General features: G+C 44.2%; 1 protein-coding gene across 2 annotated transcripts; it reads right to left on the bottom strand.

Annotated features, from left to right (window-relative positions):
- Positions 1 to 1,541: 1,541 nt before the first annotated feature.
- LOC133971274 (ubiquitin carboxyl-terminal hydrolase 22-like) lies at positions 1,542 to 24,579 on the bottom strand. Of its 2 annotated transcripts, XM_062408562.1 has the most exons (14): positions 24,119 to 24,579; positions 23,174 to 23,206; positions 13,423 to 13,555; positions 11,604 to 11,717; positions 11,397 to 11,498; positions 10,138 to 10,304; positions 8,427 to 8,586; positions 7,801 to 7,906; positions 6,640 to 6,798; positions 5,508 to 5,634; positions 4,579 to 4,670; positions 3,965 to 4,027; positions 3,376 to 3,525; positions 1,542 to 3,293 (listed from the first exon to the last, which is right to left on the bottom strand). In XM_062408562.1, the coding sequence occupies exons 1-14, from the start codon at positions 24,236 to 24,238 to the stop codon at positions 3,251 to 3,253; spliced, it is 1,569 nt and encodes a 522-aa protein (XP_062264546.1). In that variant the 5' UTR covers positions 24,239 to 24,579; the 3' UTR covers positions 1,542 to 3,250. The 2 variants fall into 2 exon arrangements, with proteins under 2 accessions (XP_062264546.1, XP_062264547.1); XM_062408563.1 differs by lacking the exon at positions 23,174 to 23,206.
- Positions 24,580 to 25,641: the final 1,062 nt, after the last annotated feature.

Genomic DNA, 25,641 nt, shown 5'->3' with positions numbered 1-25,641 from the left:
AATGTGGACATTGTTCAGACGACTGGAAAAACAAAACGACAAAATAAAGAGGAGCATCCAGCAGCAGGCCAAGAAAGCAGACTCCCTCAGTGTCATTAACACGGTTTATATATTATATTGTAGTTTGTGTGCATTAGAAATCAAACATCCTGCTTTTTTGTAGAAGATATGAACGAAATATTGCCGGTACTGTTATTTAATATGCACATGTATAAGTTGTGCAATGTCATGCAGCTGTTTGAAAGTTATGTCTGCATCATTCTGGCAGAGACAAAGCTCATGGTTTATTTTTCTGCTTTTTTTTTTTTAACATCGATGTATTTTTTAAAGACTACACAATTTTCTACGCTGTATTGGTGTAATGGATCAATGTAGGTTTTTTTATTATATGCTTTTATTTTCATGCTAAAAGGGTTTTGTGTTTTTTGGGGGGAACAAAAACTGTAAGCATCATTTAAAGTTGTAGTGTTTGTGTATAAAGATGTATGTGTGTATGTTTTTGTTTTGTTAAATACGACCTGAAAAACCAGGTTTGATGGAGCAGAGATTGTGTAGAGTTGTGTTGAAACTAAATAAAGAATACAAAGCTTAACGCAAATACTCTTTTGGTGCATTGCAATCGTATGATAGTTAGGTACCAAATATTACAATAAAAACCTAATTATTTCAATGAAAACTGTTTTAAATCAGCATAAGTGTACAGGAGTACACATGTAGTTTTCCATATCACAATCATTAGCCCCAAAATAATTACATGTCACAAGTCATAGTTGTACAAGTTTATCTTTCATGTGATATTAATGTTGTAATAAGTGTATGAAAACATGTTTGAACTTGAGGCTGCTTTATTGTAGAATATAAATTCATATTTTTCAGGCTGGAATGTGTTCACATCCCAGGATTGTGTACAGATTGCTATTTTTATTTTCGGGCTGTGTTGTGCTTCTTGTTTCCACCACAAAGTGGCGCCATAGTCAAATGCATATCTCCATCTGCTCTGAGTCGAGAAGCACAACTAATAGTGTGTGTGTTCAGCTCTGGATAAAAATAGGTTCTGTTAACTTTACTGTCTCCTCTGGTTCTACCATGACAATACAGTGGTGGCATTAACACTGGGACTGCACAACAGAGGGCTCGTGGAGTTGGTGCTCTTAGCTCCTGGGAAATATACGTTCCCTGATGAAGCCTGGATTGAAATATGACCCACAAAAAAAACCGCACGTACACATTCCAGTTTAGTTCTGAGTTTAATTACTGAAACGGATAATGAAGCTCTCCTCTTCCTCTTCGTTTCAGCTGCGTCCCTGAATGTCCTCGGGCGGCCTCCACTGCTCCTCCACACATCACAACCACAGTGCGACCGCTCCACAAGTCTCTGATATCACTGGTCCCCCAGCGGAGGTTCTGCAGCAGACCCCAAGGATATGCATGTTTTGTTTTCAGTTACAGAGCAGCTAGACCAGGGTTATGTGGCTTTTTTTTTTTTGTTTTTAATGTGGCATTACTTTGTGATAGGTTAGGGCCCTCATTTTATACATGAGTGAAAAAATCATCATTTTTTTTATTTTTTTATAATACATACACAATCAGTGATATTCAAACATAAACATACCACAACACCCTGATGTTTATGTGCATTACCTAAAGTCTGACTTGACAGCATACTGATTGAATAGAGCACTGGGTTTACTGCACTGCGGAGGCAAGACACACCACAAGCCACACCGGTCGACACCAGCCGCACAGTTGCCATGGAGAAGATTAACACTGATGGATTCAGAGCTGAGCTGTGGCTGCACAGTGCCCATATACGTGCAATGTGTTTTTAGCCCCCGCCCCCCCCCCCCCATCCCAAACCAGATATTATCTCATATACTTGCCTTCCCGACCACAGACGACAGAGCAAGAAATCGTGATTGGGCAGCTTGATGCTCGAGGCGTTACTGAGGGCAATTCTTCACATGTTCAGGAAAGCCCGGTGGCATGCAGTGTTGTTAAAAGGGCTTTTGTTGCACAGACCATTCAAAAAGATGTTTGGGATGAGAGACCACAGCCCGGTCGCGTAGTAAAGGGAGTTCGTCTAGGTGCTCACGTGTCGCATGTGTGTGTCTCCTCTTCAGAATGCCGCACGAAACCCAAAGCTCACATTCAACGTACAATTCATTAACAGCAAAGATGAGCCAATTTTAATCATCACCATCATTATACCAACAATTCCACAAGAATGAAAGTATAATACGTCCAAAATGAATTTCCAGTACCAGGACAGCGAGGGACATACGACCGTACTGAAAATTATTAAAAAAAAACAAACAGTGAAAATAACAGTAAACAAAAAAGAATTCAATGAGTTGCTAAAAAAATAGATATTCCCTGCCCTCAACCAGACTTAAAAATAAAAACAATCAACACAGTAAATAATGGAACATGAGCACACACAGGTCCAAATCGGTTTAGTTTCCATGGCAGCGCTTCCCCAGCAACTGGCAGAGGCAGCGTCTCTCCCACGATTTCTTTGCTCTTCAAAATAGATGTTTACTAGATTCGTACAGTATTTCATAACTAATTTCACAAATGATAAGAATCATAACCATACCTTTGAAAATGTTCTTGCAAAGTTCATAATACATTGATTTCGTTTTCTAGTCTTTTTTTTTTTTTTTTGCGTTCAGTCCCAAGTGCATATGACAACGAGTCTTCCATCGTGACTAAGTTAAACGCTTGGTCAGTTGAAACGAGAGCACCATGGGAGAGAAATGGAGTTTGTGTGTTTGTATGTTTTTGTGCGCGCGCACGTGTGTGTCTATCGTGTGTGGTTGGGGTCAGAATACTGTAAGAAAAATCCGGATGTGCCCAATCAACATGACAGTCAGTCGTACTCAGAGTTTGCCCCTGCAGCAGGAAGGGGAAGGTGGAGAGAGCGTGAGGGGTGTGGGGCCTCTCCCCTCTCCCCGAGCCTTGGAACCGACAACGCCCAACTCTTCCTCCCTCTCATTCAGTTTTATTTTGTCAAGTAGATGCCAAGAAGTAGCTCAGTGCTTGTTTTTGTTTTTCTGTTGAAAGGTTGCATGAGTTCACACGTCTTTTTTTGTGGTTGTTGTTGTTGTTTTTGTCCTCCAGAGCTGGAAGAGCAGACTGGTAGTCAAAAGAGTTTCAGGTAGGTTTGTGTGTTTGTGTTTCATCCTGTCCCCAGTCCCTTGGCTCTCTCTCATCAGAAGCAGTGGTTCTTCACGGTCGGTGGTCACAGACACTACTCGTACTCCAGGAACTGCTTATGGTAGAATAAGAGGTACCTGAGAGGAAGAGGTGGAAACAGTTAGGTCAGGTGACTCACTGTCTTCTCGCAGTGTTTCTCACATCTGTTCCCATTCTTACCCTTCGCTGTCGAGTACATCCTTAATGCTGGCCTTGGTGATTATGGCATCATCACATTTGAACCACTGGTCCTTGTGCTGGCGGATGAAGCTGGTGTAGTGGCCACTCTCTAATGTGCCTTGGTGGTTGACCACCGCAAACAAGGAATACCTAGAGAAAAATAAGAAGTGATGAACTGGCTTATCATCACCCGTCCTACCTATCCACACTAACCTTCTCATACATGGGAGTTTGAATTTGTCTAAACAACCTTACTGTTGTTCTTGTAGACAATTTGTCGCTTGCTAAAGAGCGCTGTGCATTTTGCCTTTTGTCTTTACCACAATGAACCTGTCAATAGTATTAAGACAGTCAATTCCCAGCAAATGTCCTGGAAAATGAAAGCTACTGTAGCTGCAACGGATGAAGGAAAGTGAACAGCTTTTAATCGGCTTCAAATTGATTTAATTTGGGGAAGTCACAGACGGATGCCTTGGGTCATTAGCATGTGCTGCTGTGCTGGAGTACAAATGTCTCCTGCGATGACAATGCTGCAGTGTAAATGCTGATGATAAGTGTCAGTCAATATCAGGTTTCCCAAGGTACTCACTTATTGTCGTTGTTTAATACATCAACCGTCTGCTGATACTGCCCGTTCATTCTGCTCTCTTTACTGCAGGTGACAGGACCGTGGGGGAAAGAAAACAAAGACATTATTAATGCATGCGTGTGTAAACATGCTACACTGCCACAGAATTCCAATAGGTGGCAGGATTATCCAATCTATGGAGCTAGATAGCTTTGCTGCCTTTGCCGCTAATGATCCTTGTGTCTCTGAACTGAAGTGAATGGATGCTACAGCCAGGGGTGGGGCAAGACTACTGCTGCTACTGCTGCTGCTGCTGCTGCTGCTGCATGCTCTACTGACACTAATATATATTAATAGAGAGCTGATTTAGCATTCATGCATATACATAACTGTGACATAAGTGACATATATATGAAGTAATATATATAAATAGTATATCACAAGTACATTTATAAATATTAAAATCGTAACAAGTAAACCGTGGGGCTGCTGTTTGATGTTAAGTCAACATAGAATATGTTTTCAAAGCTGGTGGTCGAATTGTGGTGACTTTTATTATAATGGTTAAGGGGCTGAGGGGCGGCTCAGGGAAAATGCTGAGAAAGTGTGAGGATGAAACACAATGAGAGTCTCACCTTGATGCCATGAAAGGCGTCATATCCAACTCTAGAGGGAAGGAAACGTATGTAGTGATCTTCCTCCGCAGTTTAGCAGAGTGCTCAAACCGCTGGAGATGGCCGGAGAGACGAAAGGATGAGAAGAGAGGGGAGAGAAGAGAGGGGGGAAGGGGCAGAAAAATGGCAAGAGAGTGAGAGTGAGGGTGTGGGGGGATGGGGAGAGGAACATATTTAGAAATAACTGGCATTATCTTTACAACATACAAAATAAAACCCCTCTCGTTGAGAATGGAAACACTTGTTTACCGCCCTCGCTGTCACACATGCACGCTTTGATAACAAGACAATAACAGGCTCGGATTGATTTAAGACCATCTTCTTGCAGCCTTCTCCTATGAATATCATAAATACATTATGGGCCTCCATCACTGTACAATAAATAAAACATGGACAGTGGCGGACTGGACGAGTCATTAAGATCAGGGGCGTCCTGGGACACTGTGTGAAAAGGCTACATGGCAGGAGGTCATGCACCAACAACAGAAACACATACGTAACACAACTACCCACAATTCATGTACCAGACAGCTAACATGGCTACAAAATGTGAACTATTGCCTCCATCACATGTGCAGCTGCACACACACAGGTACGCATTACTGGACATAAACATTCTTCCATATCGCAATAAGGATAATATAGATACAAATGAATAGGATAAAAGTTAGAAAATGTGTTATAAAGCGCTGTAACTGGGGAGATCTTCAACGAAACGCACACACGGCCTGATTCACAAGATGCAACTGGAGCTGCTATTTCGATGAAGGATCAAATTAGAGGCGTGAAGCATGAAAGCTCGATGTGCCCTCAAAATAATCAAATTGTCAGACGGTGACAGATAATGTAACAAGTGATAATTGGCAGCACGTTGTCACCGGCTGACTCACTTTGAGATGGAAACACGCTACGATGGGGAGCTTCTTCATCGTCAGCTGTTTGGTGGATTCCTGGTAACTATGGCAACCGCCACACTTGATTTTGGCACTGCTTCCTAGATGTTCAGGCCGCGTAAATCTGCAGAGAAAGAGAAGGAGAGAGAGGGGATTGGAATAATAATAACAAAGAGAGACGAGGAGTCAGTGTAAGAGGAGAGAATGTGTAGATTAAAAACAGGAGGCAAGAAATGAAAGCAGGGAGAAAGAGACATTATGGTTTCTTCCCCTCGTTTCTCGCTTTAACTTAATCTGATGATATCAGAGCATCTTGACTATTAGGTCTGCCTGGAGAGTTTTGGTGCAGCCACTCTGTATGCGAGTACACCCAACCCAGAGAACCGCTAGTGCTGTCAACGCCTCTATCACCACGGCAACACCATCAAGCGGTCCTGTGCCTTTAAGAGACTTGCTGCAGCAACTAGGGGTGTGTAAGGAGCTGCAGTAGTAAAGAAAAAAAAAAAGAGAAAAAGAGAGAAGTCACAAGGAAGAGAGGCAAGAGAGAGAAAGAGAGGGAGAAGAGGGGGGGATGTGAGAGGAAGAGAGGGGGGGCACGGGGGGAAAGGAATTACGTGGAGTGGCGAGGAGGATAAAGAAATTACAAGAAAAGGAGAGGCAGAAGAGGAGATATGAGAGGTCACACCTGCTCTGACAACCAGGTGATGGGAGAAAATGAGATCTGGGGAAAACAGGGTTGTTGTGCCTGAGCAGACGGAATCTGACCCTCATACGAGTGGAGGGATGAGTGAAATGTATTTGAATTCAAGTGCAGACATTTGATCGGATGAATTTGAAAATGTGGAGGCAGTGCAGGAGGCAGAGTGAAGGGAAACAGGTAGAGAGCAGGAATAACTCCTTTCAAAAATGTTGCAAACGTGATTTTAACATTCGTGATTAGCAGTGCTGCACATCAAAACACATCTGACCTATGGGGTTTGTGCAAGATGCTCCTTTTCATTTGGCACTATTCAATATCAAAAAATCTGCTTAAATTCAGTTTAGCTGCTTTAAAAGGTAGATGCAGCGAAAAGACCAAAAGAAATCCTCACAGGCAGAGAGAAAAGCAACCAATGGGCTGAAGGTGTACCTGCGTAGGCAGTCTGTGAGTGTGGTGGACCCTGTGAGGTGGCTCTCTCCATTGACTGTGCTGCCATCCCCTCCCGGACTGAGGGGCCAGAAAGGCGTGGATGAGCCGGGCAGGTCCAGGCTAATGTCCCAGAATGGATCTATCGTCGTGGACACACCACTAGAGAAAGGAGAGGGGAGTCCAATTATACTGGTTAAAAGTGTGTAGTTGTGTGCAGGTTTGTGTGTCACTGATTACATGATGAAAGGATGATGACATAGATGGTAACGCAGGAGCTTTAATTCAAACAGCCTCGGTAGATTCCCATCATGTTTTTGTTTAAGCCAACAGGCAGATTGAGAGTGTGCATGTGCATAATATACATACTGTTCTTTCAGGTCCATTTGCAATTCAATAAAGTGTTACATCAAAGAAAATGGGCTTTACAGACTTAAAGGAATTTGTACTGTTGCATCCGATGACTGTGATGGACTGCTGCCCAGCCACAATGGAGGCTTCCAATGTAGAACACAAGCGTTAAAGATACACAAATATTCAGAGGATGTAGTGTTGCACATCAGTAAAGTTAATCAGATTGTGCTGTAATACCCAGTAGTACCAGCAGATGGTTGTTGAGGCAAGTGGTAATGCATTTGTTCTGGTGCATTAATAAGGCACCAATATGGCACGATTTCTGTAAACCCATTAGTAGAAGGAAGTTAGAACACCATTTGTGTAATGAGGTTCAATTTATGGCACAAAGAAACACAAGACACCACCACCGGCAGTCTCTCTTCTCATTGTAGAGGCCGGTAACGTCACACTGAGCATGGGCTCGGCCTGATAGCCTGGGCAAGGTAATTTGCAGTTCAGTTCAGCGTGCTACTGCTAATGTGACAGGACAGCTCTAGGGGGCAGGCAGGCAATGCCTGGGTTGTGCTGCTGTCTAGACAACCCCCCCTCACAGCAGCTCCACGGGGACTGAACCTTTAAATAAGAGCAGTGGAGGGGACACAACCGGTGGTTCAGCCACTTCAGGACCACGGGTGGTGTACACATCGATCATCCCGGCTGTGAGAGGGGACTACAGCGGACCACAGGATACATGTGTGATGGATGAATGGATACAATATAGAGGAGTGTAAGCGGTCAGTCTCAAACATGCACTGTGCACAAACTCACTGGCAAACTTGACAAGTAACATCCGATTGCAGGCCACCAGTGAAGATTTGGTCAATGATGCAGTTACAGTGGTTGGGGTTGTTGGCCTTCTTCCCATTGTCGTCTCCTGTGGACAAGAAAGGACAGAAAAAGTATAATTGCATGACACCACAACAACCGCCTCTTTTACGCCTCTAAAGGAATCAGTCTGGGCCTCTGTCTCACATCCCACTCCCCCGACTCTCTGAGTCCTCTATAACCAATCAGAGCAAGGCTTACAGCCAGGTCTAGTTTTGGTGAGTCAGCCTGTCATTGCCCTGCAGGAGGGCATATTGACATCCCACTGCTCTCATGCTCGCTGTCCCCTTGGTGCGCACCATTGTCAGTCTCCTTCAGTATATCTGCAGTGAGGTGAGGCACTGTGCTCTGGATCTAAGGTAGAAGTCTACATGCTGCATCAGAGACAGTGGGTGGCACAGCCCCAGACACACTTCGCTCCGGCTCTCAACTGACACCGTCCCTTTTGATTCTGGCAGAGTTGAACAAGCTGTAATTCCAGCCTGATATGAAAATATTCCAAGAATGCAAATACCTACAAAAACCTTTAAACTACTGTCATTGGTTACGGTGATTTGAGTGACGCTTACGGATAGTGTCCCCTTTGCAGTGCCTGTGTAGAACGTCCAGCGCTGCGATGAGGAACTCGTGGGCGTCTTGCTGCTCGTAGCCTGCGAGGTGACGTGCGTGAGTCCACACCAGGTGCAGCAGCCGGAAGGGAATGTGGGGCGAACGGTGGCCCGAGTAGAACTGAGAGCGGGGGAGAAAAGTTTTAAAAAGGTGGTGGGGGGGTGAAGAGGGGAGCTTGTTAGGCTGCTTTTGTTAATGGGCACGTTATTTTGTATCACCTCTTTGCCAATATTACAGCCACAAGGCATCATTTATAATTCATTACTGAGCCAGAACGCTAATGTCCTGTATGTCAAGGTGATTATCTGACTGCTGATTCCCTAAAAGCCTCGTCACACAAAAAACGGAATTTCCCCGCATGTCACCTAACTCTAATGACAGCACCTCCTCAGAGAGCGAGGATGTGAGGTGCAAAGAGATCCGTGTGTGAAGCACTGCAGAGCCTTAGCGTTGCCATGGGAATTGGAGTGAGTGACAGTCCGGGTCGGGGTCAGGAGACGTGGGTAAGAAAGCAACAGAGCTGAGCAGAGTGCAAAGAGTCGGTGGGTTTGCAAATGCTGCGATGAGGTTCAAACCGGAGCTCATTAATGCCGGAGAGGGCTCTCGTTCCTCAACACGTAGCCGTCGCACACACTCCTCACTTTATCCTCCACAGCTCTCAGGGAAGCCTGATTGAGCTGTGAAAGAGGGAAAGATGCCACGCTGACGTCTCTCTTTGAGTCTTACAGGCGTCGCTCGTATTCGGCCGTTTGAAGGTGGTTGATAAATGACAGACGCGACAAGACGAGCGGGGGAAACAATGGAGCTGGAGGAGGGAGGGTGCCTCTCACCTTCAAAACTAAAGAGCTGTGTGCAGGAGTGTCTGCAAAGTCAGAAGACGGCTTTGATGACAGCGTGGAGGTGGGTTGGAAATAAGTAACGAAAGTAAAGCGTTGGGGATGAGGCAAGGAGGTGGGAAGACTTAAAAACCAACAGCACATGTGTTTGAGCCTTTAAATTATTGATCATTTCTTTCTTGCATGACTGACCCTCAGTTTACTGTTTAATACTCGATCAATGACTGCCTCCCTGGGCGAAGAAGGTGGGCGATTATCTCCTATGTGTAGCTGAGCAGCTAGCTGTGTTTGGGCTCTGTGTGTGTATGGTTTAAGTCATAATTACACCATTTGCCATCTGTGGGCTCGTATATATTTGGAAGTGAGAGGGTGTAAGTAAAATGCAAGGCGGTGTGGGAGAAGACAAGCCAGGCATTATATAACGCACGAGGCCAATGAGTTTGTTAGATGTAAAATGCTAAACTTTTGAATCATAGCGCTGGGATTGAAGGGTTATAAAAGGCTATGCAATATAATTCCCGCCGGTTGATCAGGTTCAATAAAAGTGTGATTAGAGCATTCAGCTCATTCGCTTGTACGCGGCTCTGTACATTCCTTTCAGGCAGGATATTTCCCCTCCTTCTCTGCCTCTCTTTGGACTCGACAAAAGAGCACAACAGTGACTCAGCCTTCTGCAGTAGGTTACTGCGCGAGAGAACATTCTGTATTATACGGTTATCAAAATAAAATCTCAAATATGGCTCAGTTTTTGTCTCAAACTCACATGCATTTCTTTTCTATAGGGCTTTAAACAAACCTACATGACAAGTTCAGGCATGAAAATTGTGTGTCGTACCTCCTGAAAGAGCTGCGACATCTCACACACCAGACAGGAGTTTGATTGCATCTCGCACTTGTGTCTGTCGGAGAGGAAGAAGTCTCGCAGCAGCGGCGTGTGTGTTAGGGCCTGAACAATACAGTTCATGAAACATGTGTTGCCCAGGTTTATTAACCCTCGTAAACCTGCGGGACAAGGAAAGAGGGAGTGAAGAGTGAGAACAACATGACTTGACCTGACAGCGCTGGGTGAGTCATACGGCTGGGGAGTGTGGGTGACCTGAATCACCTCTGAAGACCTGATTTCCTTCTCTCTGGACTGACTGACTTTTAGCTGTGGTCTTCTTATAAACCAACACAATTACACAGTAGCAAAAAGAATAACACATGGGAATACCTAATAACACATGTAATCAATAAAGATGGTCATAAAATTAATCAGCAAATAATTGATCTTGTTTTTATCAAACGAAAATGCCAAAGGTTACATTGCAGCACATCCTCACTCAATTCATTCAAATATGTTTTTGTTATTCCAAGCTATACCTTGGTCATAATGAAAGTAAAAAGCCATTGGTATTCTCAGATTAAGTTTTGTTGTGTGGCTGGAGAGATAACAATATGGTGTCGGGTCAGGTCTGCCAGCAAAGCCATGTGTGTTCTCGGGCAGATGCCAAAGCTGTGAATGGAATCATTTAGGGTGAGAAAGTGGAGCTAGAGTCATTCAGTGATGGCCAGTAGAACAGGTGAGACACAGCAAGGTCTGGGATCTAATCCAATTGAGCAGAGTTTGTGTTCGTGGAGGAAAGCGCTCTGAGAGCTTAAACACTTTAGACTGGTCCTCGGTCTGCTGCCCAATCATCGCTACCAGCCAGGCTGTTTGAAGATAGAAAGGGGTGATGGATGGCAGGAGGCAGTGGGCAAAGGGAACACGCACAAAATCAGAGGCACAAAGGGAGATACCAGGAGGAAAAAAAAATATCAAACCAACAGACGACCAAGAAAACAGAAAACTTCTCGAGAGACACACAAACTAATTCCGGCACGCTGTGGTGTGCATCTATCAGAGAGGAAACACTGTGTCCTGCCCCCAAATGCACCGCCTGTGGGGGCTGCCTGGTCCTGTTGATCCTGGGTATCACACATAAATGCATGAATGATCCCCAGTGCACTTGTGCCATAGGCGCATGTACACACAAACACACACAAACCTGTCAGAGGGATGAAAAACGGGGCTGATTAAGATGTCCACAGCGAACAGTGCAGTCAATTGCTCACCTATGGTACAGTTCGTAGTGATTTTCCTCCGCTTTGGATTGTGTCGTAATAGTTCTAGCTCCCTCTTGGTCGGCTCCCATGTTGTGTATTTCTCCCCGATGCCTGCGGAGATACAAAGTGACATGAATGTGACGACGCTGACAACTCAGATGGCCTCGCTTCTAAAGATGCATCAAGTTCTCTGACAGAAAAAATGAAATGCTATACCTTGCAATTTCCACGCTTTCCTCTGTTCCTCTTTGGCAATCTGTTCCATGTCTTTGTCGTATATGTAGTCTTGACACACAAAACAATATATTCCACCGTATAATAAGTCTATCGCTGGAAGGAGGGAAAAGAAAGGGGGGAAAAAGAGAGAGATTGCGGCATAATTACAAATTGATTTTCTTTTTAGCACAGTGATACATAGTGGATTTGATTTTACTGTCCAACCTCAATGGAGACAAGTGCCGGCTACATTTTTCACTCACTGCAGCGTTTGCATGTCGTAGCCTGCACTGAACAATAATAGGAGATGTGAGGGAAACAGTGATGGAATAGGTATATCTGTCTCCCACCCCCACCTGAGCTTTCAACTCACACACCCCCCTGTTCCATTCTCAAACTCCACGGCAACAATACTTCAGCTCTGTTGCCGTGACAACCTATTTTTAGCTTAACCGGACATTTTCCAGTTTTTGGTGCTGCCCACACTGAGAAAGTGAGCCAACACATCATGTAGAAAATCTGACGGGTGTATGTTGTGTTGTCCCAGTGCCATCACCCCCCCCCCCCCCCTTTTATAACTGCATCTTTTTGTCTAACAGAATCAGACATACATACGTTAAAGACGATGGCTGTGCGGTGATTTCAACTGTAATTACTTTACTTTAAAGAAGCTACTTTTTTGTCTGCAGTCGCTAGATTTGTTGCTAAGTGCTAATTTAAATGGAAAAAAGCTCCTAAAGGAAAAGTCAATAATTCAATTCTGAGGAGCACCAGCTCATGGGGAGACTGACCCTCAATCAACCAATGGTGTTGGTTATAGACGGGTTCATGAGGATTTGCCCCACTGTTGAAGACCAGCTCAAAATGGAAGCAACACAAGTGGCAGTGCGAGGAAGAAGATACACACGCTATGAGTATTGAACAAGACATGGGGAAGAAATTTGCCTAATCAAGTCAAGGACAAGGAAAATCAAAGGAAGATGTGAAAGGGGGTTGCAGAGGATGAGCTAGCTATAAAAACAGGAGGAGGTGATGAAAGGAGTCCTGAGGAGTAAGATGTTCTGGAAATGGAGGTGAAAACGATGTCAAAGGAGAAATTGCCATGTAGCCGTCTAGCAGTCGGGGGAGTTTGGATTAATTTGATGAGAGCTGCAGAGGAACAGAGTGCCAATGCCGGAGAGGGACGCTCAAAGCTAATTAACACTGTAGCTGTGCACTTGGGGTATGCGTTTGTAACCAAACCGTTGAAATGCATTAAATCAATTCAAGCCAAGCCATCCCACTCTCCGCCCTTGTTTCCATACGTGCATGTCCTTGTCCGAGTAATATCAAAAACCTCGCTCATTAGCGCTGTTGCCTCATTTGGCTTAATTGCCGTGTAAGTTGGAAGCTCGGCTCTCTGGCAGATGTGGATTAGCGATGTCTTCCCCTCCCTCGCTACTATACGAAGGAGAGTGTCGTAACTTAAACCCGTGACATTTGACTACTAAGGAGCTCCCACCAGAATGGTAATGTGCTGCGGTTAGAGCGAGGTTGCTCTGTCTGCTCGGAGGAGGAAGCTGCCCAAAGTAATGCTGTAATCCTTCACTGATAATGGCTAATGCTGCAGTGGACCACAGGGGTGCATATGAATGGGAAGACTGATGCGGGCGAACAAGCCGTGGACATAAGGCAGGATAATATATTGATGGATCTCATATGGTTTTTTTTATATAAAGAAACATACTTATCGTACTAATATATAACAATAACTTTATTTAGATTACTTCCAGATTTAGGCTGACAGTGTAAGGAATGAATGAGTGGGTGCATGGCTTACCTAGATTGTGTCTCTTGTTCTTTGCGTGCTCATGGATGTGTTTCTTTGTAAAACAGCCGAAAAAGACACAGTAGAGACAAGAGTGGAGTCGGTTCAGGTGGGCGCCACACATGTGACAGATACACGACTTGGCCTGTAAGGAAAGATCAGAGGGAAGGACCAGGGGTTGGGGTGGGGACAAGGCATTGAGACAAAAGAGGGAGACGAGTCAGTATAGTGAGAAAATCCTCCACAGCAGGAAGGAGCTGTAATGTAGAGTGGCATAAACAGACAGGAAGTTCGGGTAGATTTGTATCTTCCAGTCAGTCACACAAACACTCTGGAGGACACAGTGCGTGAATAGACCTGATACGAAGACAGACTAAAGATTTCTGGGCCCGTTGACAAATCCAATGGATGGAACTGAATAACAACATATTTCCCAGCCGAATCTTTTGCTCTCTAACACATGCAGGGCATGACGGGATTTAATGCTTGGCAGGCAGGATCTGCCTGAAGCACACACTCCAGCAGCGACTGAAGGGTGGTTGTGATTGGTTTGACTACAGCACTCAGAGGAGATTGGAGAAATTGCACATTAGAATGCCTGACATCTTCAGCATATCTGCAAAAGTGAGGCCTACAGGGGCTGCACAGGTGCGCAGGTCCCCGACCTTATGCACAAAATCATTGAACATCTGTGGGAGAGTGGCGCCACTGACTAGGATTATTCTAGCATGAATGTTCATATTTCAGCAGGGAAATCTAGCAAGATATGGATGGAAATTATAAAATGAACAGTCTTAGTGTTATAGACGCGTGTGGTCATGGTGAAAATTGTCATTGAAATCGTATTTTGCAGTTTTCAATAAATTAAGACTTTAAAACCTTCATGGATGCAATTTAAGACCCATTTCAGGTCCACAGTGGCAAAAAACCTTGAATGAAGGAAAATTGGGCTACATCCAGTCAAGTAGATTTTTAAACGAAAACAATCTCTGTACTCTATACTTACACACCTGACACATTTAGGTTGTAACCATTTATAAACCTTAGACACGTGCATGTCATTAACAGGACAGTAGTTGACTGCAGAGTTACAGAAAATATTACCGACAAGAAAAAATAATAGTGACCGACGATGAGATGGTAGTTACTCAGGAAGGGAACGCAGGTGGCTGCGTGTTTTTTCTCATACACTGATCTGTTTCTGTCCATCCAGACCACAATGCAGCCGCACACTTTTAAAACACAAGCTGGCCGGCAGTGTTTCTTGAGGCTTTTTACAGCAGTGCCATGTTTTTCTAAATTATGATGCAACTCGAATGCCTTTAAACACAGTTAAGCCTTGTTTGGCAGAAGCTGCAGCCTCTTCAAAATTGTAAAATAAAGTTTACATATTGTATACTAAGATGCATTTTAAGAAAAGTAAATTCCCAATGAAAAATCTTGTAGTAGTGAATACACTCACTGCTTTTCCTGAACACTTATTAGTGAAAGTGCAGCAGAAGTTTTGAGCTTTGGGAGGGAAAAATGTGTGTGTGTAACAGAAGGGATAGAGGGAGTGACACAGATCCAATCGAAGCCTTTCAGGACACAGACCTGCTGCAACGAGTGGTTCACTCAAAGCGAGAGAGGACAGAAGGAAAGGAGGCGTGAAGCAAAGGTGAAGACGCGCATGATGAGAAAGTGACTATTGGCTGGAGAGATTTAGCAGTTTTCAGTTTCTGGTACACTGTGTAAGACCAGCTTGGAAGCCACATTCACACACACACACTCCTACACGCGAAGGCTACAGAACTTGAATCCGTGAACTCAACAGCACCTGTGCTGCATTGTCTGCTATTGCAATCCTCTAACAAGCGATACAATAGAAGAACCTGACACCATCTGAGCAAAATTGATGCTCATTGTGCAAGAGAAATACAAGCGTTGGTGGCAGGCAGTTTCACTTCCTTCTCTCTGGATGACACATAACACACAATAATGGCCTGAATACACAACAAAACACCGATACTGCCTATGTGGAATAATAAAGCAATGTTTATCACACTTAAGCTGCAAGATGACCTTAAACTAGGCTGCAACATTTTAGGTCAATTTTATTATGAACTTTGTTTGGCAGCTTGTGTTTCACACAAGGAATAATTCAAATCTAGCTAAGGAAGGATTTGCCAACAAATAATCTAATATGGCTGGCGGTGGGCAATTAGTGTGAGGCTGTATAAATAACCTGCATTCTGATGAATCAGAGAAATAAAGCTTTTGATTGTATCAGTCAATCTCTAATAGCAATAATACCACATCTCTTGTTATGTGAAACACCATAATAAAGAAATAATCACGTTTTAAGTCACTATCATTTTCCATTGCCTGACCTTTGAGTCACTTCTTATTTACCTTTAGCAATATTTTGTTAGAATTCCCTCAAGGTTGTGCCTTCTATAGATGATTTAATAAACATATGAGCAACTGTTGTTACAATTCTTTCTGCTGGTGGGTACAAGATTGGGATCGTGATGACATTGCAGTACTGGGCATATTCAGGGTTATGGATACTAAGCTTTGTTTTTATTCATATTGGACTGTTAGGCCAAGCCAGCAGGAATGAATGGTGAGTGACAGACAGAGGGGGAGAAACAACGCGTTGACTGACTCTAAAACCAAGATCTAGACTGACATCCACAGCACACTCTTTAAAGTTTAACGGAAGAGCTTGTTTCCCTGACATCCAGAGAGAATAGATGAGCACAGACGAGTCAAAAAGGGAGAGAGAGTAAAGCACCATTTCTGTTCTGAGAGTCCACATGAAACCCTACATGCAGTAGCAAATGGTAAACAAGACCACATACTGTTCAATCTGAAATTCTTAATGTACGTTTCGGCTGCCTATCCTTCCTAAGCAGTGAAGCCACCCGCCCTGCGCCTTCATTGCACCAGGACTCCAAGTCAACAACAAGAAACCCTGCCAATGCCACGCCTTGCCCTCCTCCTCACCCTCCCCCGTCTTAACACCCCTTTAGTGGGTAGAAAATGTATCTCTGCGTACGCACCCACGGTTCACAGTCTGTCTATTTCTCAGTGTCAGCAGTCCTAGATCTCTGAGCGCCCAGGGCTTTTAATGTTCTATTAGATCAGCTATTGATCAGCCACTGGCTCAGATGACTGGAACAAGTGTCGGCCAGGTAGCAAGCTCATGCTAGTGCTGCGCAAGGCTGCGTCTCCCATCTGGGATGTGCTCTCTGAGGCCCATCAGGCAGGGCTCCGTGTCCAGTGGAATGACCCTCTAATGTATAAAGCTGTTGATTGATGGGAGAACAGATGCAGGAAGGTATTATCTGGATGAATGGATCTCCGATACATCTTTAACACGGATGTGAGATAGCATTACATGCTTTGTGGGTCCTCTGAGCGATGAGTGGCCATCAGCTCACAACGACGCAGGGGGAGCAGCTATGAATCCTCCCATGTTTAAGATCCAGCCGCATACATAGACATCTAAATAAAGCAAAAGCCATGCCTCACACTAAGCATCTCCGACATTCTGCGTTATTCCTCCTTGAGCATTGAGGTTAATGGATTGAAATATCAAACCAGGGATGTGATGAGCTGCAACATGAGGACGAGAGAGAAAGGCAATGACGATTATGATGTGGACAAAGGTCTGGCCATAACTGAGCAAGCTCCTGCTGCTGCTGCAAAGAACAGAGTGGGGAGGGGACGAGAGGGAGGGAGAGTCAATACAGAGTAGAGAGCATGGGCTATATGAGAGCAGTGACTCACCATGCTGCCTCACATTCATAAGCCTGTGCATGCATCTCAACACACACACATGCTCATACAGCAACAAAATGAACAATGGCTGACATACATACAGCAAGCTATAAATCTGTATTTAAAAGACACAGATAACCTCTCCACAAAACTGTGTGCACACGCAGACATTTGCTCTGAGCGTCTCAGAGACACGCATACAGGGTCCTCTCTGATTCTATATTTAATGGGAACAACCAAGAGAGGCAGAGAGAGGAGACTGATGATGATGCGGAAGAACGGTGCTGCCGACTGACCCCATGGGGCTGCAGCCTGCCAGTGCCTTGGTCAAATGATGTTGTCACCACCCCGCCCGATATCTCCACATGACAATGGCTGGCCTGCAATATGCAGTTTCAAACAGCCCCAGAGACACGCAAGCACAATGTAAATATTTTCTGTTCTCTTTTCACTTTGTTACTCACTAGCTTATTGTAACCTCTGTTGACAACGATATGACGTGTGGTCTTTTTGGGAGAATATATTCCCACCTCGTCCAATTGAGTTATAGTTGGGCCTCATACTGTCACACAATGTTGTAAGGACATTATCAACCCTGAGCCCCAGCCTATGGGGTCTAGCTTCTTGTCAGGGGGTTTGTGGCACATGTGATGGATCTGCATTGGCGTGCATGCGTGAATAGGATTTGAGATCACTCGATTAGGGGGAGGGAGGGAGGCTGGGCTTGTTTCTTGAGATCAGAGGGTATGGGGGGAAATTGAGAGGCAGCAGTAAGCATTCCTGTACTTACAGTAAAAACTGTGCTACAGTTTGCTATTTTGGGTGTGATATAATGATCTGGTAGAAGACTGGCTAACGAAACAGAGCACATCCAAAACATTATAGACATCATCAAAAGCTCTTGAATCTTGTTTTCTTTCAAAGTGGACATCTACGTTGTGTCTTCTACGTGTATAACACCTGATTTTCATGCTAAGATATGGTATTCGTCTAGTTTTGGGTTAAAAATTGTATCAACCCGCCCACTTGCTCTATGGGAGCTTTTGGGACATTTTCCTGCATATTCTCTCATGGGATCAGGATAATTTGAGAAAATGTCTGGACTTCGGTGCATGTTTCAAAGCGGCTTAAGCCACACTGGTTTATAAAGAGTGAAGTGGAATACATCCCACACCAATAGAAAAGCTTAAAAACCAGATGTACTGCCTCAAAAAGGAATGATGAATCAATACTGAAACCCCTCACACAAGACCACCGAGCCAACATCTATCGAATGCACCAGAATGCAGATTGACCAAGGGTGCAAAAAAAGTGACGCAGAAAGACTGACGATAATGTACATCAAGAATAATAAGCCAGCGGATAGATCGTGTGTGTTTACCTGCACAGATGGTAAACAGTCAACTCCAGCTTACCAAAGGCTGAGTGATTATTCGTCAAACCTTGAAGATACCACACAAAGGCCACAACCACAATGCTTCAACAAAATAACATTCAGACAGAAAAAGGCCTGTGGTTGAAGCATCTGACCGTCACCTCAGCACTGAACTTCTGACTTGTCCCAGTGGCCTTAAATCCCATCCACTCACATGTTGATTCGTTATTTTTTTCTAAGGCACCCAATAGGGTCCAGAGAGTCTTGAACATTACCCTTAGGGACACCAACTATATGAGCAATTCCTACAGAACCAAGCCAATGTAACTGATAGGACAACTCTCTTAAAAGAATCTGGTGCACAAAGTAATAAATTATCTTTCAAAAGGTCTAATACCGCAATCTTCACCTTTTCAGGGTTTTTTTCCACTTAGAACCACCTCCAGTCCAATGTCCCAGGAAAAGCTGTCACTTGTGTTCAAGGTTTTCACAATGGGGAACAATTGGGTGGAGAGATTGATTGCCTCTTGGTTATGGGCTAGGTTAGCCCCTGGAGAGTGATTGACAGCTCATTAGCCAGATGGCGATACTAAGGGAGGGCTGGACAGCAGCCTCATTGGTTGGCTCAGACCATGACCAGCATGCTTTGTAGCAGCATTTCCTTTCCATAGGCTTTAGACAGTCAAATGTGAAGTAGCGGATCTGGATGGAGGGACAGCAAAGAGGAGAAATGGTGAAAGAATCAAGAGGAGGGACTGAGATCAGAGCTGGACACAGTTTAGATGAGCAGTTTCATACACCGTTGAGTTGATGTCCTTTTGCATAAATTTGTTATAGGATTGATACCCGTTCACAATTGTGTATCAGTGTGAGGGAGTTGCCAAACATGCTGTACTGCCGCTTTTCGCCTCCTTTAGTATATCTGTTCTGAAATAAACAGCAAGGAAGGCACAGACACACAGCTCGTCCATTGAAGTCAGAAACTGGGAGGAAATAGTACGTGAAAGGGATGCTACAAGGTGACACAGCAAGCCAAAGACGACTCTTGGAAGAGGTTTCGGACCTTGCACCATTTGTTTAGTCTGAATGACTGAACCACAGCCACAGTGGCTGACATGGAATAAACTAACATCTGACATCATCAAACTGAGTCTCCGAGGTAACAGGAAAAACAAGGAAGGGAAATTAAAGATTAGAGGATTGGCTGTTCATTTCAAAGGAGTTTCAGATGCAAACCTCTGTGAAGATGGAATGTTATTTACATGTAATGGTTTAACAATGTGAATACTGTGTGTCCTTTTAAAAACTGTGTTACTACAGAATTAGAATTCCAAGATGATAAAAAGGGACAGGCTATTTTTTGGCACCATTTCTAATGGGGTAACCAGAAAGCAAGAAGAATTGTAAGCTTATCTAGGTTTCGCAGAGAGAAAAAGCGAAAGCAAGCGAAAGGAGGAAGAAGCAGCAGCGTGGGCACAGAAGAGGAACAAGTGAGGGCTATGATGAGACTGGAGGAATAGATCCTGATGCTACAAACGTATGCTGATGAGTCAGGGAGCAGGCCTGTGATGTGATGGAGGCTGATCTGACAAAGATCTGCTCGCAGCCCAGGAATAAACCGCTCTCTGGGATGGGCTGTGCCTCGGGTCATTGTGTGTGAAGTGGGAGAAAGGAGTGACAGAGAGAAGAACATGTGTCATCCTATCTATTTTTCCCTACCTCTGAAATTCCCAGAAATATCTAGGCAAACGCTTTCACTCAGATATATTCTCATCACAAGCAGAGAGCGTGTTTGAACTAGTGGGAAAGAGGAGGGGGGAGGGGGGTTAGGGGTCCTATGATCATATAAGATTCATCAAAACTAAAGATAAAAAAAAAAAGTATTGTTCAGTCAGCGCTCTAATCGCAACCCTTACCCCTTTAATCAAAGTGACAGCAGCTTCTTCAAAGCATTTATGGGTGAAAAATTCTGCCAGCCCCACCCACTCTACTTTCATCTGATCCAGTTTCCACTCAACCAAACATAATAGCTCAGGTTTAACTGCACGGCAGATTCCTTCATCGTGGCAGTGTTTTACTAGACATAGAACCTTCTCTTACGGATAGTCAATTTAAGTCCATCCTGCTGAGTGGAGCAGCGCACAAAATAAATAACCATAACCTTCATGAATATTCACACCAGCCCTCCACCATCCCAGCCATTCAGAATACATAAATTATGAATATGACCAGAGTTGGGACCTGAGGCGGAATGAATTCAAGCAAGGGCAGGATTCTATCAACGAGCTGTGTGGACGTCCTTGGGTACAATTTTGGAGAAATGGTAATTGGCAAGCAGGTGAAGCAGTAATCTAATTTAACATCAGAAATCTGTTTGAACAAAAACAAACTAAGCTTCACGTGCAGTAATCAAACAAGCACTCAGTAAACTCACCAAATGCTACAACGCAGAAATATTAGACCAAGAGAGAGGAGTCAAAGGAAGGATATAGGAGGCTAGAATGGGAAGCAGATCAGAGCAGTAGTTCCTCCTCTGAAATGGAAATCATTTTTGTGACATAACAAAAACTGACAATGTATAATGTGTGAAGGTCTTCTGGCTATGTGGCAAGGCTAATCAGAACCTTTCTAGTAAATGCCAGCCCTTGACATGTAGCACATCTCGACAGGAACCGAGCATAAGCATTAAAGTGCAAGGGAGAAACATGCAAGCGATATTAGTCTGAATTAAAATCACTATACAACACAGGGAAAAACACTATTCTGTACTTGTTTATGCTTGTCATCTCCAACATTTCATCGAGGCTAACGTTACCAAAAGAATAACTACGCTACTGTGTCCAAATTAAAGATAAATGATCCAGAGGCATACTAGGCTGCAGTGTCATCTCGGGAAATTCGTAACTATGGCATAAATTCCGCCATCCTTTTTTTCTACCCATGTGCCTTTAAGGTTGTGCACGGAAAACAGGCAGTAGATTCTACACTGTTGTTCTTGCACATTGCCTGGGAATTTATATGAGTGGGCAGTAGGGAGGGTGATAGCTTGCAGGGATTCAGCTCTATACAAAAGAGAAGTAAAGACAAGGGGGGGGAAATGAGGTACTCCGTATTAGAGACACGGCTGATTAAACCAAGTCCAGATACAATGTAAAAATTCTTCTCATCTTTCCCTCAGTAAATGAATGGGGATGTCCTTCAACTTCCATCTATGTAGAAGACACTGTGTACCACCGGAGCAGCACTACACCTGCTCTGTATTTCACATCAGTAGGAGGGTAAAGAAGCTCTGTCAAGAAGGGATGAGGCACAAGATTCATCCTCCCTTATGGACATTGTGGAGGGCATTCAGGCTGTAGGGAGCCAACGGTATCTCCTTTGTTTCTGCATCAATCACCTAGAGTCTAGGTGATTGATGCAGAAACAAAGGAGATAACGTTTGGTCTAGGTCCTAGACCATCAATGTCTGGGAGGGGGGGGGGGGGGTAGAGCAGAACCTCTACTACACAATTTAACAGATGTTACACAGCTGTTACTCAACAAAGTCCTATGTGAGCTAAAACATAAGCGGAACAGATTTTAATGCCAAGAACAGTGTGCTTACAAAACCTCTCTTATATTCAAAACAGTATCGCACAGCAGTATTTCAGGGACAAAAACCTAGCCAGGCCTATTGTCAGTTATGTAAGATTGATTCATGATTCTGAGGCAGCAGTGACACAGAGGCATGTGAGGTGGGGACACTGACAGGGCATAAAAGATTTGTACACAAACAGCGCAAGCTGAAAGATTCACATGTAAAATTGTCTTTGGACGCCAATTATCCTGTGACTGCGAAGTACGACAACAACCTGGCTTCAAACCAGGAGGGCACTGTAGCAAAGTAGGGAGGAGATCTTTCACCATGCGCCTCACATATTGCCACTGTGTTTCTATTAATGTGGCTGAGAGTTTAAAAACATTTTTTCCCAAGGATGGCAGTGATGACTGAGGCGGTGATTTTCAAACCTGATTTAAAGAATGGTTCTCCCAAATCTAACCGCCAAACCAGGTTTGCGACAAACGACTGGAGGCTGGGCAGACCAATGAGTCACAATGAGGTGAGTGCCAGAAAGCTCCCCTGACCAGGCTTATATCAGTGACACCTCCTGCTGAAACTACACAATCAAAAATGAATACAGTTCATCCTGCAGTCACCCTCTCCACTGCCCGATAACACTTTGGAGCTGCCTGATACATTTTCCTACTTAAGGCTGCAAAGCATCAAAACAGAGAATGCGAGAACCAGACCAAAGCATGTCACTACAACACTGTATAAACAAAGGGTCATGACCATTTTTGCACTAGCTATTTCCTTTGACATGCCTTACTGTAACTGGATTATGCCATGTTGCTCTTCTGTTCCCACCCTCCCACCAGGTAATCGTACTAGCTGGTGCAGCAGATCCTAGGTTGAGGCGGAATTATTCTGCTTCACAGGTTCACATCTAGAATTCAGTGCATCAAAGGAAGAGGCACCGAGGCACACAGGTAGGTGAGCAAGAGGAGAGGAAGCAAGCCGGCGTATTCATCTGGACTACAAGTATGTCAGTGAAGATGAGGAGGGAATAATCATCAACTCACCAGCTCCGTCCATCCTGCATCACTCTGACGCACCTATTTTTGCACAACGACATAAAAACGTATGGAATGTATAAGAGAAGCATGTATTTGTCATGACAACAATCAAGCAGCGCACAAATGAATCGTTGCTAAGCCACATTGAAAATAAAAAGCTTTGAGTTGTTGTTTTTAAAGCACGGACATCATGGCACAGGACAATCGGGGGAACAAGTTGACAAACAGGGGGAGAGGAAGTGCAGACAGTCCGGCGATGACCTCACACTGTGTAGGCCGAGCAGGTGTGGGGCGAGCTAAGGAGAGAAATTGGCAATGAAAGTAATGAGCGGACGTCCCAGCATCCGAACTCCTGCGTGAACGACCAGGGCAGAAAAACACACTGACCCTGGGGGGGTGATGCTCAGCAGTTAACCGATAATCTGTAGACCCAGAGTGTGTGCTTGTGTGTGTGTAGAGAGAGACACAATGGGTCCACTCGGTTGTGGTAGTGTTAGCCCACGACCACAACTCTCCTCAAAACCCAACTTTAGCAATCCGGCTAACTAACACAGCATCGACCACACCGCCGCTCTGCTAACAAGACCCGATGGACTCACGACAAAATAAAGTGTGGATGATTATCACTTTTCGCGAGTACACACTCACACAAACACATTTCAGAGCTGCGGTCAAATCTACAAATGTGCTTCCCCCCCACACAGGAAGACTCTTGCTAGCTAACACACCGGTGATAACCTAGCCGGCTAACCCCCACTGGTGCTAGCACCGCTGCTGCTGCAAGAGCAGTGTCAGCTACACGGTGGTCTAGCTCAGCCCCAGCTCTGTGGTGGAGCTCCGTGTGGGACGCCGGTTCTGTGTGTGTGTGCGTGTGCGTGTGTATGTGCCACGTTAAAAAAAATGACTTCACGTGTGTTCCTGATGCTAGCGTTGTTGTGTGTTTTTCTTTACCTTGCGTCTCCTGGTCTCAGCAGTGCCACTCCAAACAAAGCATTGGTATATGACCCGAAGATTTTGTTTCCAATTATCCACCTTATAACCGTTCACATGGGAGCACCCGGCCGGACTCATGACAGACACAACATTCAGTTTGAGATGTTTAGGTGACAATGGACCGTCTCCTGGATGCAGCACGTAGCTAGCTAGCACGAACTGTCTTTCCAGAAATGGTTTCCGTTTGGAAATGGGACAATCGGTGTAGTATCCAAAAATGCTCCCCGGGCATCTGGCAAACACGGTCCCTGAATTAACTTGGCGACAAAAGTATGTTGGCGTGGCCGTCTACCGGGAACACCACCTCACTGAAATGTATTTGTTCCCTTTTGCTGTTTTGACAGTTGCCTTCTCCTTTCACGTTAGCTTCCACTTCCACTCTGCACGGTTAGTTAGCTTTCTTTCTCCAGTTAGCCTGCTAACACTCAACTCCAGCTTCACAAAGCCCGCCCAGCGTGCGCCGTGATTTGCCAGCACAAAGGCCTGACGTCACCGCGTTGGGTTTGGAGCACGTTGGGGGCGCCTGGTCGTGTTGTCTTGGCGTGTCCCGCGCGGGCGGATAGTTGGATTTCACCCGCGGCACGCATCGATGATTTTTGTAACGACATCAACACCGCCCTTCCATGCTACGCCGGAGAATGTCACCAATACCAAAATGTTCATCACTGTTATTGTGAATGGTCTGAAGCTATTTCTCAAATAGGCGAATTAACCGATAAACCTACAGGAATAAAATACTTATAGACGTTATATTCCGTCAGATATTGTTGTTTTTGTTGCTATTTTTATTTTAAAATTGTCTTATTTTCATGTAAAACACACCCCCAATATTGACTTACCACAGTTTAATGATAGATAAGAGATATGTAGAAATGTATTACGTTAATATTTCGATTTGATGATCTCAAAACAAAAACAAAAACGTCCTGTACTTGTTGGAAGGTATAATAAGTCGGAGTTCAACCTCACCTCTTTGCACCATCAATGAAAGCCTACCACCTAGTGGTTTTATGGTGTTTGTAGCAACTGGGTCATCTTGGCACAAATACCAAATAAATCTATGTATTAAATCTATATATTGATGAATAAGAAGCTAGAGTCACTACAATACAGGGCTCACATGTCTTTATTGGGAGCTCAGGTTCATGATCTGTGCTGCAGCTGCTGAATAAGAAATATAGTGCAATGAGGAATTACAATAAACTATGATAATAATAATAATAATAATACACTTTATTTATACATCTCATTTCTAAACACAGTTACAAGGTGCTTCACAAGCTAAAAAGTAAAAATATTTGGCAAACCATAGGACACATATGATTTGCCAATTATTATATAATATAATATAAAGCAAACAACAAGAAACAATTGAAAAGCAATTTGAAGATCACAGAGCAATAGAGCACAGATACAGAGATAACACATTTTAAGATAATATAAAACATCATAAATTGTTAAAATAGACAGTAAGGTCAGGA

This window comes from Platichthys flesus, chromosome 16, assembly GCF_949316205.1.
Source record: "Platichthys flesus chromosome 16, fPlaFle2.1, whole genome shotgun sequence".
Lineage (NCBI taxonomy): Eukaryota > Metazoa > Chordata > Actinopteri > Pleuronectiformes > Pleuronectidae > Platichthys > Platichthys flesus.
Note: the sequence above shows the minus strand (reverse complement) of the source record. Positions and strands in the feature narration are given on the sequence as shown.